Raw genomic sequence first — 17,647 nt, forward strand, 5'->3', positions numbered from 1 at the left:
GCACAATTACAGCTTCATCACTAGTTGAAACAAACTTTAGTTGCCCTATCTGAATCGAAGTTACATCTGTGTCAGTGGAGTTCAGAATGACCAGTAATGACAGTCGTATGCTAGTAACTCAAATCTTTAACAGAAAGGTATCAGATGCAAACCAAGCACAAGCTGGAAAATCCTTGGATTCCTGCTTTATGCTGAAATGGGTCTGGTCTCCCATTCAGGACAGACTGGTACATTTCATTTCCCTTCGCTCCATCATCCCATGTATACCATCCATTTGAATGCTGTTCTGCTTTGAAAGCTGCTTTAAGACCTGAATGTGAGCATGGGCAGCTCTTGCAACCACCTCTTTCCCTTTGCGTTGCCAGAACAGTGCAGAGAAGTGTAGTGTAAATGAGAGTTAATGTGCACAACCGCACCTTATTTTCCAATCTCTGTAATTCTGCAGTTTCATTTGACAGCTACACAAATCCCATACTAGAATTCAGACGCCACACTACAAAGCAGACCACATACCTGCAAAAATGCAGGCATTTCCCGAAAGCTTTCTAGACTATAGGTTGGCTTTCTATAGTCAATTGTTCAAAGCAATAGCAAATGTGCAGCCATGAAAGAGAGTGAAATATTTGTATGAATTCCACTGTTGACATTAGCCTGATACAGGTTAAAAGCTACCATGGCTCTTTGTTTTCCTGAAGGTTCATGTGGCTGCAAAGAAGACACGGAGACACAAGCACAGGTTCTTTGCTTATAAGGCGTAATGACTCCCTGAATTACCCTGATGAAATTTTATGGCACCAGCTCCCAGTGGAGGGATGTGCCAGGCCATACAACTAAACTGCAACAATACCTGCCCCTTGATTTTTCCGTGTTCCGTGGCCAATAATAGTATCATCTAACATTGAAAAAACAAAACAAAGGCGTCTTTGAAATTGAACATAACCCAACAGCTATTTCTGCGCGTCTTCACATTGTCACAGTGCAGAGGCAGAAATAAAGAGATTTCCAGTGATACACAGCCTGTCACACTCTAGTCATACTTTCAGCAGGCACCACTACAAACTCAGAGCTATACTGGGCAACACTCCCCAGGCTCAGCTCCCTTCACCTTAAGCAATTAAGTGGGTGGTTCGAAATAGGTGACTAACCACCCTACATGCCTTTTGCAATTAGGGAAAAGGAAGGTTATGTCTTGAGGGTGTTTCAAGGTCTTAGGTGGGCCAAGTAGTTACCTGAAGGCTCTCTTTCTCCACTGACTATGCATGGATCAGAAAGTAACTGGAGTCCTAAATCTTTGCTCAGACTAAACGTACCAAATTTCGTTGAATAAATCCAAGCATTGAAGACTGTAGTAGGGCTTATGCACGTGAATACAGTGCTCAGTACTGGCGCAGCAGCTGGACCCTAGTGAAAATATTCTGATCTGTTCACAGAAGATGTTTAGACGAGGAAAGCTCATCGCATTTCAACACACTGACTCGCAGAAGGCTTAAAGCAGCAATGGAGATAACGGGTGTAACGAAGAGGAAACAGGTGTTTGTGGTTTGAACAAAGGGCTGATGAACATCATTACCGTAATGGTGAGGAAAAATATTTTAATCAAAGAAAAACAACTTTTCCACAGAGACAACTATAATGGTTTTATTTAGCAAATGTACTGGAAGAATTGTTTTTCTGTAAAGGCATACAGATACGCCCCAATTTCATAGAGCTTCCATTCTCTCTAATAGCTATGATTTTTTGAAATCAGTTTAATGAACAGAAGGGGATATATGTGGAGATGTCAAACTTATTTTTGTCATAAACCACATGATTCCATTTACCACTAATCCCCAAATAATTGACCCGGGGCCACCAAGAGCTTGCAGAACCCTTGCTGGTGCTTTACAGACAACAGGCTGTTCACACAGTTTTAACTGTCCTCTGTTTCTAGCCATGCAAACAGAAATAAGACATTAAATACTTCCTTAACACCTCTTTTTCCATACTGGCAATTGCTGAGGTTACCACAGGATCACTTTGGTTTTTTTGTTTGTATTTTTACAAATGCATATGGAAGGGCAGTGATCTAGGACATTGCTCCCAACTAAGACGTGCTTCAGACTATAGAAAACTTTTCTGAAATCCTGCCTTGTAAAATTGAGAACAGACCCTACAGCATTCATCCTTCTGCAGTCTACACCTGACTGAAAGATAAAGGGGTTTTTTTCCTGAGAATTGTGTTACTTTGAGTTAGTCCCGTATTTGCCTTCTGCCGCTGCCTACTAGGCGTTGTGCCTCTCACTTGGCAAGTACTGACGTGATTGCCATTTCCCACGGTGCCAGATTGTAAAGCGTGGAAGAGATGACATGATGTAAAGGTCTGCAATAATTGTACAGGACTGTCCCCTACTGAAGCATTCTTTGGTCTGGCAGACAGAAATGAAGTCTACTGCTAAGATCTGCCTTGCATACTTGTGTTTGAATGTCCTTTTCTTAAGAGAATGTCCGGAGACATCCATAGCAGCCTGAAATGGAAACTCACTAAATGCAAACCCAACTCTGTATAAAAAAGAAAGCCCTTAGAAAAAAATCTATTAAGAGGGCTCTTCTCACCAAAAAAAATAATTACAACTTTACATTACTGAACTCTGATGAACAAAGCATAACATTCCCTCAGATGTGAGGCCCAACTCAAAACACAAAGGAGGAGTACTTATTAAGTACTTAGTTTTCCAAGATATTCATTGCTTGCCCTATTCTTCTATCCCTTCTGGTCTGAAACCAATCTTACCCCAGCTGTTTTTGGAATGTTTCAGAAAAAAAGATAGTCTTTGGCCCTATTAGGGTTAATGCTTTTGCATAGACGTATATGACCATAAACTGGTCAACTAGTAGAGGTCTTCTGCTAACATTGTGACTGAGAACAGGAAGAATACAGCCACAATAATATACAGCTGTCTACTAAAAGTATTGCATACAGACATCTTTGGCCATGCAGTCTCTTGGCCTTCTGAAAATACGTGAGCTGCATTGCTAACATGACAAAAAAAATAGCAATGTTGAGAATTAGAAAGAGGCGAGTATAAGAAGCTGATATTGATGGGGCACTACTTCGAGCAGTTGTCACCATCTGTGCCAGCCCTGACCGGCCTTTGATTGACACCCCAGTTTTGTGCTTCACATAAGTGATATCTGCAAAATCCAGAAGATCTTTCATTTCCTCATCTTCATCTACAGGCAACTCTTTTTGTGCTTGAGTCTGTGCCTTTTGTCGCACTTTTCTTTCATTTACCTCAATTTGTGCAAAAATGTCAGGAACGGCATCAACAAATTTGTAGCCTTTGGCTACTTTTCTGTTTTTCTTTGCTTTGCCGTGCTGCTGCTGCTGCCTCTGTGAGATTGCAAATATCCTATCAATGGCCTCCTCTGTCTGTCTCTTATCTGAAAACCTCAGCAGGCGCTCAGCGGTCTTCCTGAAGCTAGCCGTGTTGCGTACACGAGACAAGATCTGCTTCTCAAGCTGCTGGAAAACGGGCTTAAAATGCTGCAGGTTCCTCTCCACTATCCCTACGTAGTCCTTCACTTCTGGTACTGCGGAGCTCCTAATGGCAGAGGCTCGGTCAAAGACAATTTTCTGGCGGTCTGCAATAACCTGTGCAAAGGGAGAACGGGACCCATCCTCAACAGGCCACAGGTAGACGGCGTAGGCGTGCTCACTGGTGGTAATGAAAACATCCAGCTGTGGAGAATCTCCACGGACGGTGAAGCTCTGCACATCAACGGAGGGCCCAATGAAAAGGTAAATGGCCCTCGTGACGGGGTGCCGCAACAGGGTCGTTACATTCACGTAGTTTGTTCCATTGTATGGATAGCCCCGGGGATACATCCTTGAGGTGATGGTAGCTTTCTCGCTGTGGCCAGTGTCATCCATCCAGTACATCTTATATATCCCATCACGGTGCCTAATAAAGGCCCCATGGACATCATCTACAACTGTTTCTTCAAAAGGCACATCCACATTGTGGAAGAAACTGGTTGCTGCCTCCAGGGGGCTGTCATCTTCTAGATGGATTTGGTCCACTAGCAAGAGAAGCTGGGGATGGAGAAGTATGAGGTTTCTTTGCAATTTTCTTAGCTTCAGTTTAGGATTGTATGCACCCACTCCTTCTCCCCTGATAAAAACCACCCCGCTGCGCTCCATGGCGGCAACCACTCGTCCCTGACAGTCACCAGCCAAATCATGTTTATATTTAAGCCACTTTGAGGAACAGTCTTCTGTAATCTGCCCTTCCCATGGGGAGAAGCAGCTCTTGGACACGGCAGGGGAAAACATCAACACATTATTAAAAAAAGTATATTTTGGCCCATACAGAGCTTCTGTTATGAAAGGTACGCCATTGGGAGCAAAAGTAAAGGAGTTCTGGTCCGGGTGTTCATGGCCAGCATTAAAGTTCCTCCACCCCTTGATCCACTCTTTGTACTTGTTCTTATGAACAATATCATATATTGCACGTCCTCCCAGCTTTCCTGACTTGAAGGAAAGGAAAGGCCTGTTGATTTCAGCTGGCAAAGCACTTCCATAGGTTACCACTCCCCAGTCCTCAAAGTAATGCAGCTTAGGAACCCCATAGTCTGGCGGAGGTATGGAGCGCAAACTTGCATCATACCTGCCAAAAAGATGAGAAAAATGGGTTTAAAAATCGCTTGACTGATTCCATTATCAGCACCTATACAAAACTCAAAAACCAATTCAATATTTACATCAAGGAGCAAACTAACATCGTAAAGCCCACAAGTATGCTTCCCGAGTGAACTAATCATATAGTTGTAACGAAATTTATCATACTAATCCCTATATACATTTGTTGTGTGCTTTTTACAGAATAATAGCTGAAAGCATCTGCTCCATGTTTAAAGCAAGCAATCCTTCTGCAGTCAAAAAAGAAGAGTACCACTAATCTCAAACTAGCCGCATTTTGTCTTACATCATAAAGCTACTGACTGCCATACAAATCTTTTATAAAGGCACATTAGGACCAGGCTGCAGACACTCTCTATTTGGCATCAGACAACAACATTTGCACCTATTTACTGACTACTTAACCAAGAGAAGCAGAGTATCTGTTTCCCCAAACTGGTGATAATAGGAGTCTGTAGTCTCTAAACAGAATTAGCAATAAACTAAAAATTAATGCAAAGGCATTTTAAAGGATAAATTTTTATGATTTATATCACTTAGTGTATGTTAGTTTCCTTTTCCAACTAGGCTGATGAAAAAATTGTGTGGTTTTCTTGTATAAATTGTAAGATGTAAGACATATGGTTTAAAAAGGTCTTAATTCCAGAAAAGGTTACAATGCCTATAATTTTTGTTTTATTTGATCCACAGGAATTAAAACAAAACAAACAAACAAAAAAGCCAACCATGGAAAACAAAACCTAACCTTCTAGAATTGTTTTTAAGCAACCAAAATAAACAAAACCATCATTAAGCCCAGTAATATTTCTGTTAAGACAGTTCCTCATCCGGTTTGTTCTCTACAGCTAACCAGGAGCCTCTGTCAGGCCCTAGACAATCGCAGCTCACGTCCTGCGTATGCCTTTGGGTAATTCCAGCCAGCACCAGGAGCCTGCTCTATATCTGGTGGTCCTTCATGGAGATTCGCTTAAAAGCACAGTTCTTCCCTGAGACTCTAACGCAAGTGGACATGTTCATCACAAGAGCAACACTCCAGCACAGGGAAAAGGCAATCGTTAGAATGTTCAGATAATTTTTTTTTCCCTTTTTTTTTTTTTTAACTCGGATGCTCTTAAAAAATTTCTTTCTCTTTGACATCAAAAAGAATTTTCTAAGTATAAATTCCCAAGATTTCCATGGAGGCACAGGAGAAAAGAATGATGGAATGGGGTTGTAGAGGAGAGATTCTGTATTTTGCAAATAACAAGATGAAGGGTGCTTGGAGCCTAATAAATATGCATCCTAATGTGCATGTCTAATCATAAATGCAAAACAATATATATGCAATGATATTTTTCTTCTAAGAGAGAGACATAGAGCTGCACTAACTCCTCGAAAATGTACTCATTCTCTCCACAGACTGAGGGAATTTATATATCCACCTAAAGCTTCATGGGTCTTTTCATTTCTTACCTTTAGAAGATTGACATTCAAGTTAGCAGAGCTGTAAATTACATGCAAAATACGGATCTAGTAATTTATCATGATATTTTTTCGAAGCATTACTTGCACATTAGTGTGCAAAGACAATGAAGAGTAACCTTACTGCTTACATTACCTTTTAAAAAAAAGCTCATGTTATTACTTATAGCTTTTAAAAGAAAACTATGCTTTAAATATTCACCTAATCAATTATTAAAGAACACAATAGGATTAAACCCCATTAGAATAGACCAAATAAACTGAAGAATACATGCAGGCAAATTTTCGGTCCTTTTGGAACTGCTTGCATTCTATAAAAGCAACAGACAACCAAAACACAAAAGCAGATGCAGGATAAGACCAAGGTGTTTCCTGTAGCAACACACACTGTGCATCTGTGCCAAGCGAAGAAGTTCTTCCGAGCCTAAAAACTCTCTGGGTCGCACATGGCCAGCTTGCTTGATCTCTGCTTCTACAGTACAAATCTAAAGAATTATCCCTAATAGCAAACAGCTGTCAGGTTCCTTTTGAGCCCACTCATTCCCTTTCATACCAGAGAAATTCAGTGTGGAGAGTGCACCACCTCTGCCCTTTGGATGGTGTCCCCGGGCCCTCCACCACTCGGTTCCTTCTGATCTGCTCTGCCAACCAGTTCCCGCTGCCGTTGCGCATGACAAATTTGTCGAGAAACACCAGCTGGCTCTCCGGCCCGTAGAACCAGTTATAGTTGGAATCCGCAATGGCCACAGTTCTCTGAAACCCTTGGGAAATAGTTAAAAGGAATGTAAGAAAGAACAAATAAACGTACAAAGATGCGTTTGTAGAGCATGACGGTGAAGCCAAGCAGTACAAACAGACACAAACAGAAACAGCCTTTTCAGATGTTTATAGACCTACTTGTAAATGAGCCATAAACAGGTTACACAGGAGCCATTTCCTTCTGCTGTAGCTAACTTGAATACTCACCTTTCTTCTTCGGCTATGGGCTACACACTCAGTCAAAGTACTAGAAAAAATGTGAGAAGCAATGTCCCATCCACTTCCTCTCCTCACTCAAATCTGGCAAAGGTAACTTTCTCTTTACAGCTTTCACTTTTCCTATGTCAATCCAAACTTTCTAAAACAAGAAAACAGAGGTTCCCACAAGAAAAAAAAAAAAAATCAGCTTCACCCTGAAACAGTTCAGTTTGCTCTTAGGAACCTCTCCCTAGTAGATGCCTGAGTTCTCACATGGAGTCAGGGCAACTCTTCACATGCCTGTGCAGGCACGACAAAACTGTGTTCAGCCCCTCTTAAATATATGGCTAGATCTGGGTTCTTATAGCTAATAAAGTTATCACTGTCTTTTCAACGAGGAATTTGAACCATGTAAGTTCCTAATAAATTGTCCTGCAAATAAGCAACAGAAAATCATCACTGAAAACTTGCAAGGCTGCCCGAAACTAAATCTCTTCTGAAAGCTTGAAGGGGTCAACAGTATTTAATGTTTGTGTACCCCTGCACAGAGAAACCTATCATTTGAGTCAATTACATTTTCCATATGAAAAATATTTTAATAAAAATGGTATAAAAATCTATTTCAATGTTTTATGGAAAACTGGTGATTATGTAAAACTTTCCTATACTTTGTTGATACTTTTACCCTGGCTTCGTCATTTTCTATTCCTTTCATCTAGTGTGATGATATTTGGCAAAGGAAAAAAACAATAAGAAACTCGAAGAACATTATTTTTCAAATGGAAAACCCCAGAAACAGGTCTGTTTCAAACTCTGAAAACCAGAAATCAGATTCTGAATCATTGTTTTTTTTCCCAAATGATGTTCCTATTTTTCAGCTGGTTTTAAAAGACAGAGTTTAATACACAATGATCTTTAATAAGCAGTGACAAACAAGGATGTCACTGTTTCGATGAATGATGAAGCTAAAATCCAAGGCAAGTGTTATCTTAAAAAAAAAATCCAAGTACAACGTTATTTAAAAATGGCCTACTTCAAATATGACATTTCCTGCTGCTTCAAGAATTAGGAAGATTCATCTTCATTCACCCAAATGACCTACCTGGCAGGACAGTCCTGTACATAAACGCAAAGTGCTGCTTGAGCCAGGGGTGGCTGAAGTGATTGATATCAAAGTGCCTTTGAACAAGAAACATGTACTGAAACAGCGACCTGGTCGTGTAGCTGCCGTAAGCCACCCCTTCATAGAGGGAGCCATCTGTGACTTCCTGCAGCAGGACTACTGACTTCTCCATGATTGCCAACACTTGCTTCGTCCACAAGTAAGCTTCCTGAAGGTAGCCTGAAAGAAAAAGTTGTTGGCGAACCTAATTACAACATCATCGATCACAGATTGTGTCACCTGTACTCGCACAGCGGGATCCTTTACAGCAGGGAATCTGCAATCCAGAGCTCTAAAATATGACCTAGCGCTGCAGCGTCCCTGTAGCTCGAAGGTGAGAACTAAAACACTATATTTAAACATAAGAAAGCAAGGTCACATGAGCAGGGAAAATCTATCAAACACCTTTTGCTAATAATGTGGGATTATGCTTTCCATCTTAAAGGGAAAATTTCCTTAATGCATTCAGGACACGCAAAAAGGGAAGACCGTGCCAAGACTATCGTATTTCAAATTAAAGCCGTATGAAAACAAACTTACGGTCCCCACTAGAGGGTTCCAATAATACAAATATTCTAATCAGTCATTTTTCACTGGCATGATCACCAGCGTGGTAAGGAGTTTAAAAATACAAAGAAGTTCACATTTGAGCTGTGGTTAACTGGTATTCTACTAATACATGCTCTATTTTAAGGCATGCTTCCTTCTACTTACATTTTCATTTTATTTTACAACCTAAAGGGTTATCCAAACAGAATTTATTTTGGAAGAGTATTACCTGGTTAATTCCAAATGCAGATTCCTCATTTCCAGAATAAAATTAATCTTCTAGCTAGGTTACGTTTCAGCCTCCACACGTACAAGCCCTAAACAGTTATATTCCTTCTAAAGAAAAGACTTTCAGAGATCTTACTATTTTGGTCTACACAATAGTGGTCTACACAAATCAAGAGCCGGGAAAAGGCTGTGAGAAGACCTTCTCGGGGCCTGTCTGCCTCCACCAAGGAACAAGCACAAGCGGGAGAGCCTCGGCACTCCATTTCTGCATTGCAGAAGGCAGCACGGGGCTGCCAGCAGAGGAAAGGCTACGTGCCTTCTCTTGTTCTCTTTTGGATTCACTGGCAAGAGAGAGGTAGGACTAGACAGAGACCAACTGCCTTGTGCTTCTATACGACATCTCAGTGCCTGCCCAACTCCAAGTGCCTGGACTCAGATTTAACCAGGCTTCTTTCCACCATATAGCAGAGCCCAGATGGGGGTCCATTAGGTGGTGAAGCGGTGCCTGCCGAACGAAGCGCACGTGCCAGGCTAAGCAAGTGGGAGCGACATTCAAGCCCGCTACTAAGACTGTTTCACGTCATCGCCACGATTATTGTATTTATGCTCAGCGGAGTGATGAGCACTTCAGGCTTCCTACTAGTCAAGGCTGCCAAATCCTGCTCGGTTAACAGGGAGAAGAAAACAATTGCAATGGCTAAAAAGCTCAACAGACAGCCTGAATCTAACACGGTATTTTTATCCGCCAGCTGAAGAGATAAATACGATAGGGAAGGCCTGAGCAACAGGGGCAGGTGGTGCTACTTACTTCTGCTTACTTTACTCCCAGCTATCTTGACACTACTTCATTACTCTGACGCAGTTGGCAGCACAGCCGTCTGTCCGAATAAAATCCCAAATGCTTCCGCCCTTGTTTTCCTTTGTGAACATTAACAGCCACAACAGCTAGCTTTTGACTGCTGCACTAGCAAGAATGCTATTTTCCATGGTTTGGCACAGTGTATTTACCACTGTAATGCATATACGTTCTGTTTACTAAGTTTATATCTATGCTATAACTCTATACTGGTAGTATATTAAAACAATAATAATACATCAGAATAAATGTAAGACTCAACATTCCGTCAGGCCACACAACAAAACAGAACAAATCTCACCTCAAATTAGCAGTAGCTATATCAAATTAGGCCTTACTCAACTGTGTGCCCAGAATTCATTTCAATTAGTTTCATTTTTGAGTGCTATGAAAAGGTTTAAATGTTTTTAAGCTGGCTATTTAGTCTCTGCATGCTTCAATATCTGAATAGTGTTTAAAATTATTAGTTGAAATTTAAACCTTTTGGAAGGAAGGCCTACACTGGGATATAGTATTTGCAATTTCTATGCATCAGATACAGGAGGAATACTATGTTTACTCTTTTTCTCCCTCCCTTTTTTTTTTCTCCATCATAAGAAGTCTTTCATCTTGGTCGAATTTTTAAGAAACCTTTTTAATTAAAATTTTAGACCAACAGAAAAACTTTGTTTTTAAAAAATTGACATTTAAATGAAGTTGCTCTATATTGAAAACAGAATTTTCATTAAGAAATACAGATTATGGATGTTTTGACCTATTTTCATTTGAAATATCAGCACAAATTTTCAAACTGCTCAAGCATTGCTGAATTTGCTTCTTTTTTCTTAAAAAAAAACCCTAACCACCAACCTTTGGTAAAAGAAATATTGCCCATCTTTATTTGTGATGTTACCACTGTTTGGCACAAAGCATACTTATGGTCTATATTCTAATGAAAAGCAGAGTTATCTCACAAACTGTCAGCTTTCGGCAACAACAGAGGCTTGGTGAAGCATGGAATTGCGGGCAATTTAGCAAAACTCACTGAATAAACATGATCTGAGTCCTCAATTTGTGGAAGGCAAGACAGAAGGGGAAAACTTCCACACATACTCTTGCTTCTTTTCTGAATACGCACATCAATGAATGGACTTCTTTTGACAAACACTTAAAAAAAGAAAACCCCTCCAAACGCAGTAGGTAACACAGTTTTTTGTCAAACTTCTTTGGGCATCTGAAAGCTCCGACGGTGTGCAGATGTGCCTTTGCTTGGCCATCAGCATCCAGAAACTAGATTTGCTTTGACTTGCAGCAAGTAAGTAGTTCCATTGGGCACCGTGTTTTCAAAATACTTCCAGCATGTATTAAATAGTCACTTGATAAAATACTGACGCATTCTTATAAAAGCAGGAGCTGGCTCCATGACTTCCACCTCTCAAAGTACGACTGGGGTTTAAAGTCAGGATTTCTGATCTGCTCTCTCCCACTGACTCCGTAGCTTGCATTCTCATTTACACTCTGTATCACTTAGACGGGAGGAAAGGGATAGCCCCAGGCAGAGCAGCCAAAAGCAACTTGTGAGGTTATTCACCTGGGAACCGGGAAGGACAGGTTTAAGTCCCCGAAGCAAAGAAGGAGATGACACCTGGCACAGACACCTCTTGGATGAAGGTTGTGGGGTGCAAGGGCATAGTTCAGAGGAACAAAGGTAAAGCCCTGCTCATCTCCATAGAAAAGGACGCTGGAAAGAAAGGTCCTGAGCTGTGGCCTTGGGTAGATGAAGTTACACCTTTCCAGTGCTCTCAGGGAGACAGGACAGAAGCCTTGGATGAAATTCCAGGATATCGTGTTGTCTAGTCCCAGCTCAGATCGCCTGGGTGTTTCTGACTGCTGACCTTCTCAATGCTTTGTGTCAGGAGACCAAGCGCGTCGCTCTTTACTGATAATCTACCCTGACAGACCCTGTCTGTAAATCTGGACTGGACAGACTATACACAAGGGGAGTTTTAATTCTTACAAACGGTGAGGTAAGAATTTCAGAATCACTTAGATGAATTTATATACATGGGTATATATGCACATATGTTACGCCTTTTACATCTGCCCACAGACTTTTTTTTCTGTTCACTAAATTAAATTTTTCTAAGCAGCAAAAGAGCAAACCCAATACCGCTGTACTCCCAGAAGCATTTCTATCAGTTCCTGAACTTTGCTGCATAAATGGCTGATTGAGTTGATACACTTCAGAAAAACATTCCTATGGTTTAGCACGTACCTTGATTCATCAGAACCAGGCTTCCAGCCAGCAGGGCCACACAGTTGGTAGGTTGGTGGTTGTGGAGGTACTGGAAGCCCCATCCACGTCTGTATGATGTTTCGTACATATATCCCGAGGCATTGGCAATTACCTCAAGAAATCTCTCCTGTTGAGTCTTGCTAAGATAGCTGTACAAGAAGTCATACGCAGTGGCAAAACCAACTAAGGAGTGAGCGAGAGGGACCTCATCCCATGGGGCATCCTTCACCAGCCTGTCAATAAAGAAAGATGCCAAGTAATTGAGTTTCGCCTACTTATTTTTCTCCATTAGTGTACTGTGGGTTGTATAGGACTTAATGTCTCTGAAGTTAGACAATTCATGTTGAATTTTACAACAGTAGTAAGCTACTTACCAAGTCTCTGAGACCATTTTTTTCTTTCCTAAGTATGGACAACACTAACCTTCAAAGCTCGGTAATTTTATTAGAAATATTAATCTGTTAAATATTAAAACAGTGCCTGCAATATTCTGGGTTTTGCTAGAAGAAACAGAGATGCAGTATATTGCTTGTACAGAAATGGAATCTATTTATCTGAAGAAAGATTCAGATCATTTTTGTGAGAAAGTATAATCACACAGTTTATATTCCTCCAAAAATCTGTAGCAATCTTTTTCTTTTCCAAAGGAGCCAAATGTTGATAAATTCCCGAATGGTGGCTATGGAACCGAAGTTGTTTTTAAAGAAAGTATAATAAAATAACTCACTATGCTTTTTCTTCATTTCACAAATGCATACAAAGATAGAAGTAGAGACGATGAAATTTACTTTCATGACTACAGTTCAAATTAACATACTTAATGGCAAAAAACCCACCAGTGTTTAGCATAACATAGAGGTAAAATAATGCCACTACTCAAAATTATTTTCTAGGAACTACCTGCTTGTATGCAATGATTACACTGAACTTAGCAAAACAGTAAATTCGTATCAAGAAAATTTATAATTGAGGTGGAGGTAGTGTAGAACAAATATTTCTCTTAAATCAAGCATACATTGTGTAGCAAAGACTTTAGTTTTGCAGCACTGACAGTACTTTCAGCCCATGGTTCTACAGAAAAAAAAATGTGAAGGAATACACAGTGAGAAAAAATCTTTGATAAACTGAAAAATCATCAGTTGCTTTCATGGTTGTTCTCTTCTTTTACTTTCTTTGCAGTATATTTTTTATTACAGAAAGGAATTTTAAATTGCTGAGATGAGAGCGTGTCCTACTGCAATCAGTGGATATTGTGTTGTGCTCCTGAAGACGTGCACCTTCCAGCTTCAACTACTCTATGACTCTATAAATATGATTTCATCTTAATTTGTGTAAACAGTAGTGTGAAGAAACAGATGAGAAAAAATATCAAAAGAGCAAGTTTTTCTAAAAAATCCTCATTCTCCTATAGGAGCATTTATTTGCATTCAAAATGCATGAATGAACCACGTAGAAATTATGACCATCAGCCTACGGCACTGCAACTGTGGTAAAACACAACATGTACAGGTGAGAAAAATTACCTTTAATTTTTATTTCAGTGTATCTAACATCATTGGAAGGACTCAAATGAACTTGGCACGTTCATTCCTGTATGTAAGGAAAGCCTCTGCAGGCTTTTTGAGTAGCGGAATTTCCAAAAGTTTTAAGCGTTCACCTTCTCTCAGCTTCAATCCCATCTTTTGCTGAGTGAAGCTATACATTCATTTTTCTTTTTTTTTTAAATGGAATCTTTATCTCACTGATTTTAAATCAAATACATGAATGCATTCAGCATTAAGCAGCAGAATCTGACCTTTTTTTTGAACCAGGGTTTTTATTGGATGAGATTATTTTGTTTGCACAATTTTGCTTCTTAACAGACAGGCATTGACAGAAAATGGTTGTGAACAATATTAAGACAAACAGCTATAAGTGTGGTAACAAATAACTGTCAAAGCATTAGGAGAAAAAGTTCTAGAAATTTACTGCTCATCTTCTCTACATCCACGTGCTACTCTCTGTGGTCAATGTTAGGAACATTTCTCTGTCGTTTTTTTCCTGGTTCAAACTCTAAACTTATCAGTGAAGGTTTACAGCCAGGTATAGTAAAAATTTTTACTTACATTTTCACTTTGTTGTTGTGCAAAAAATTATAGACCTGTAAGCCAAAACCATTTACATGCCTTTCCTAGACATTCATTCTTTCCGTATTTCCAGATAAACTGGAAGAAAACGTAGCTGAACTGTGCAAGCAACTCTTCTGACTCTCCAGATGTATTTATACTGTGTCACTGAGGCACAAAAATTGAAAATCTGAGTTAACTGGTTATTTTTCAATCTCAGTTAATTCTCTGCATCTCTATTTCTGCTTTTTCATCTTTCCTCATCATTGAAAAACCTCTTAAAGTGTTGTTAGTCCTACGTGTAAAAGTAAAGTTGCATTCTACGCCAGTTATATGCAACGGCCTGGCACTGTGATTGCTGTCAGAAATCCTTTGACATGCGAACATACCATTGACCAGCTATATCACGAATCCTAATTTCCAAAGTATTTTCAGTTTTGCTTTACACTAAACCTTTGCACGTTCAGAAATCCAAGTTCAAATGGTTACAGGAAATACCATTTTAAAGGCCTCTGCCTGAAACAATTACAAAGTTATTGAGGCTAAGCTATACATTAGGGGGGAAGACAAGAACAATGAAAGAATTAATTTAAAACATTTAATTCAAAGTTCAGGATAACACCGTAAGTTCAGTTATACACCATATGGTGTATAACACCATAGAAAGTGCTAATTAGAATGTGCTTAAAGCTATTTAATGATCTTTACCTGACTTCATCTTAAATGGGATTTGTCAGTGGAACTGATTTATTGTAACTTCCATTGTTAAGATGTATGCTAAATTTATGTTTAGTTCCAAATGCAATACTGCATCAAATTCCATAGTATAAGAGCACATATTAGTGTCTGGGGCACTACTTGTGATAACATAGAAAGCACTCTTGCACATGGGAAGTGCTAAATCCACCAATTATGACCGTAGGTTGTTGATTTCTTCATCAAAAAAAACCCCAAACCAAACAACCTTCAGTGTAAAAAACTGTATGTTAAGCATCCTAAGCCTACATATTGTCAGAGTTACCCACCTCAGGTTAGACAAAGTAGTTTTGTCATAACTTCCCTCCAATTGCAATTCTGTATAGTTAAGTCTTGTATAGAATTTAACAAAGGAGATGCACACAAGTAATAGAGAAAGTTAAAGATGACGATTTAAAGACCCTCATTTCTAAGCATACAAAACCAGAGTCAACATCTGTTCTTAAAATGAAGCTCTCTTGAAGTAGTAACTCTGTAACTGATATAAATCAGTGCACCTCCATTAATTGAATTTCAATGGAACGAAGCAATGTACACCAAACAATGTGGAACATGATTCACAAGAAGAATGGTCAAGTAGCAAGCATTAAATACTTTTTGTATCTAAATTACGCTCTCATTTTTCAAGCAGATCTCCAGTGTCAGATTTGGTAAACAGCCTGGCTGATAAACCGTGGGAAAGCGTGGTACCATAGGCCTGCACTGAAAAAAAGAGCTTTCAGGATTGTCTATTAACTCCTCTGCTTTGAAATATTAAAGAAAAGTTGTGTGCATTTATACTAATAAAGATAGGTAAAAACATGCAGATGCTTTGCACGGGGAAACAGCTATTTTCTAAGCCTCTCGGGAGTAAGACCGAACATCAGATAGTACGAACCTCAGCTTAGCAATTAACTGTGTCTGAAGACAGCAAGTAACCTTTACCTCAATGCTGCATTAGCCTCTTCAGCCTTTTAAAGGTATCAGATGTTATAAAAAAATGAATCCAACGTAAATTAAAATATCTATAATGGATTCGTTAGTATAGAGCATCCAGTTAGTTACAAATATAAGCACATTTAGCAAAGGCAACTGTTCCAAAAATTCTAAAACATATTTTAAAATAACAGCTAAACCATAAATGCATCCTTACAGACAGTATAAAAAAAAAATCATTATTTTTTTTACACTTACATGCCTTTACCTGTATTTGAAAGTGGTGCCTATCTGGAAACTTGAGGAGATTTATAAAAGAGCAAAAAGCGCTGAACGATTTGCTGTCTAATGATCAAACTCCAGGAACATCCAAAGCCATATGCATCGTTCCGCACAAAGAATGGTTGGCATTATGGATAAGTAGTATGGTTTTCCTACATGTGTTGAGAATTTTAGCATGGGGCAACGAGGTTATCTGTTTTAGATTTGCCACCCTCTACAATGAACAATCAATGTGAAGGCGCGGGGGGCGGGGGGTTAAACCCAATTCTTCAGCCATCAATTTAGGATGTCAAGAACCATCACGCAAGCATTGCATTGTCCAAGGCTGAGAGTGTACATACCACCTTCACTAAATACGATGCCGTGCTCTAAATAAGTACACCAAATGTATAAAATTTTGGATGGGAAGTAAAAATCAATATCAACAACAAGAAAAATTGTAGTAAGATTACCACAACCTCTCCGTGTCTTGACAACATTCTTAATGCTACTAATGTCTCTTCTCTCAGTACAAATGGTTTTCTCTATCTTTCCCTCATTTCTCTCTACTAATAACTATTTCCTTACTGAAACCAGAGTATTAGCATTTCTCTAAGAAATATAAGCCAAGAGGGAAAAAACCCCACTGTCTGCCCAGTTCAAGGCAGGATTTAAATCAAACTCCCCTAATTGAGTCCCCTGATCATGGCCTGTGGGATATTTAGAATCTCCTTTCCTTCTCTTTGTATCCAGTTCTTAAAAACAAATAGAAGTAAATAGGAAAACAACACTATCTTGAGAAATAGAGTACCCTTCCAGGCAGTGTAAGATCTGATTTCCAGCCTCTATGTCAATAGGTAATATGGCATCACTGCATGCAAAATGAAGCATTAAGCATGTCCTTACACTTACATTACACAAGTTATCCACATCCTGAAGTTTAATGCTCCAAACTTTCCCATGACAAATGACTTACTGCAGAACAGCTCTCGGAGGCTGAGGGCACATTAAGCTAATGGCTGAAGGAAGCGTGCCAGTACTCCCTCCTCAGCGCTGAACCTCCACGCAAAGGAAATGAGTCAGGGCTCTCTTCTAAAGGCTTACAGGTGAAAATTAGTTCAAGGGCAACCCTTTAGTGCATTTTGATGCAATCGAACTTAGACATGGGAGGTAGCTAACAGCATGGTTGAGTTTAATGCACATTAAATGCCACGCGTGGATGCAAATGTGGCATGTAATGGCACCAGCTGACCACTTTGTCCTGAAATTGGCTGCGTAATTGTACAGTCTTCCCAGTGCCAACGGCAATGCCCTGGCACTCCACAGACCCTTGCTATTGTTCTGACCCACTGCTGGGGGAAGGAGATACAGCTTTAAACCTCCCGTCAGGCAAAGGAGAGAAATACTCTTCTGTGGCCAGAGGGAGTACACATACCAAGAGGGA

At 39.8% G+C, this 17,647-nt stretch overlaps 1 protein-coding gene across 4 annotated transcripts in view; it reads right to left on the reverse strand.

Annotated features, from left to right (window-relative positions):
- Nucleotides 1-1,576: 1,576 nt before the first annotated feature.
- The window catches only part of DSE (dermatan sulfate epimerase), a 37,100-nt gene continuing 21,029 nt past the window's right edge, over nt 1,577-17,647 (reverse strand). For 3 of the 4 annotated variants that reach the window (XM_074580908.1, XM_074580907.1, XM_074580909.1), the window contains exons 4-7: nt 12,146-12,399; nt 8,199-8,438; nt 6,693-6,900; nt 1,583-4,646 (exon numbers count right to left, since the gene is read on the reverse strand). In XM_074580908.1, coding sequence (XP_074437009.1) covers nt 2,885-4,646; nt 6,693-6,900; nt 8,199-8,438; nt 12,146-12,399 — 2,464 coding nt within the window. In that variant the 3' untranslated portion in view covers nt 1,583-2,884. Of the gene's footprint in view, nt 4,647-6,692; nt 6,901-8,198; nt 8,439-12,145; nt 12,400-17,647 lie in introns of all 4 variants that reach the window. The other variant, XM_074580905.1, reaches the window with a different exon arrangement.

This window comes from Larus michahellis, chromosome 3, assembly GCF_964199755.1.
Source record: "Larus michahellis chromosome 3, bLarMic1.1, whole genome shotgun sequence".
NCBI classification, from domain to species: Eukaryota; Metazoa; Chordata; class Aves; order Charadriiformes; family Laridae; genus Larus; species Larus michahellis.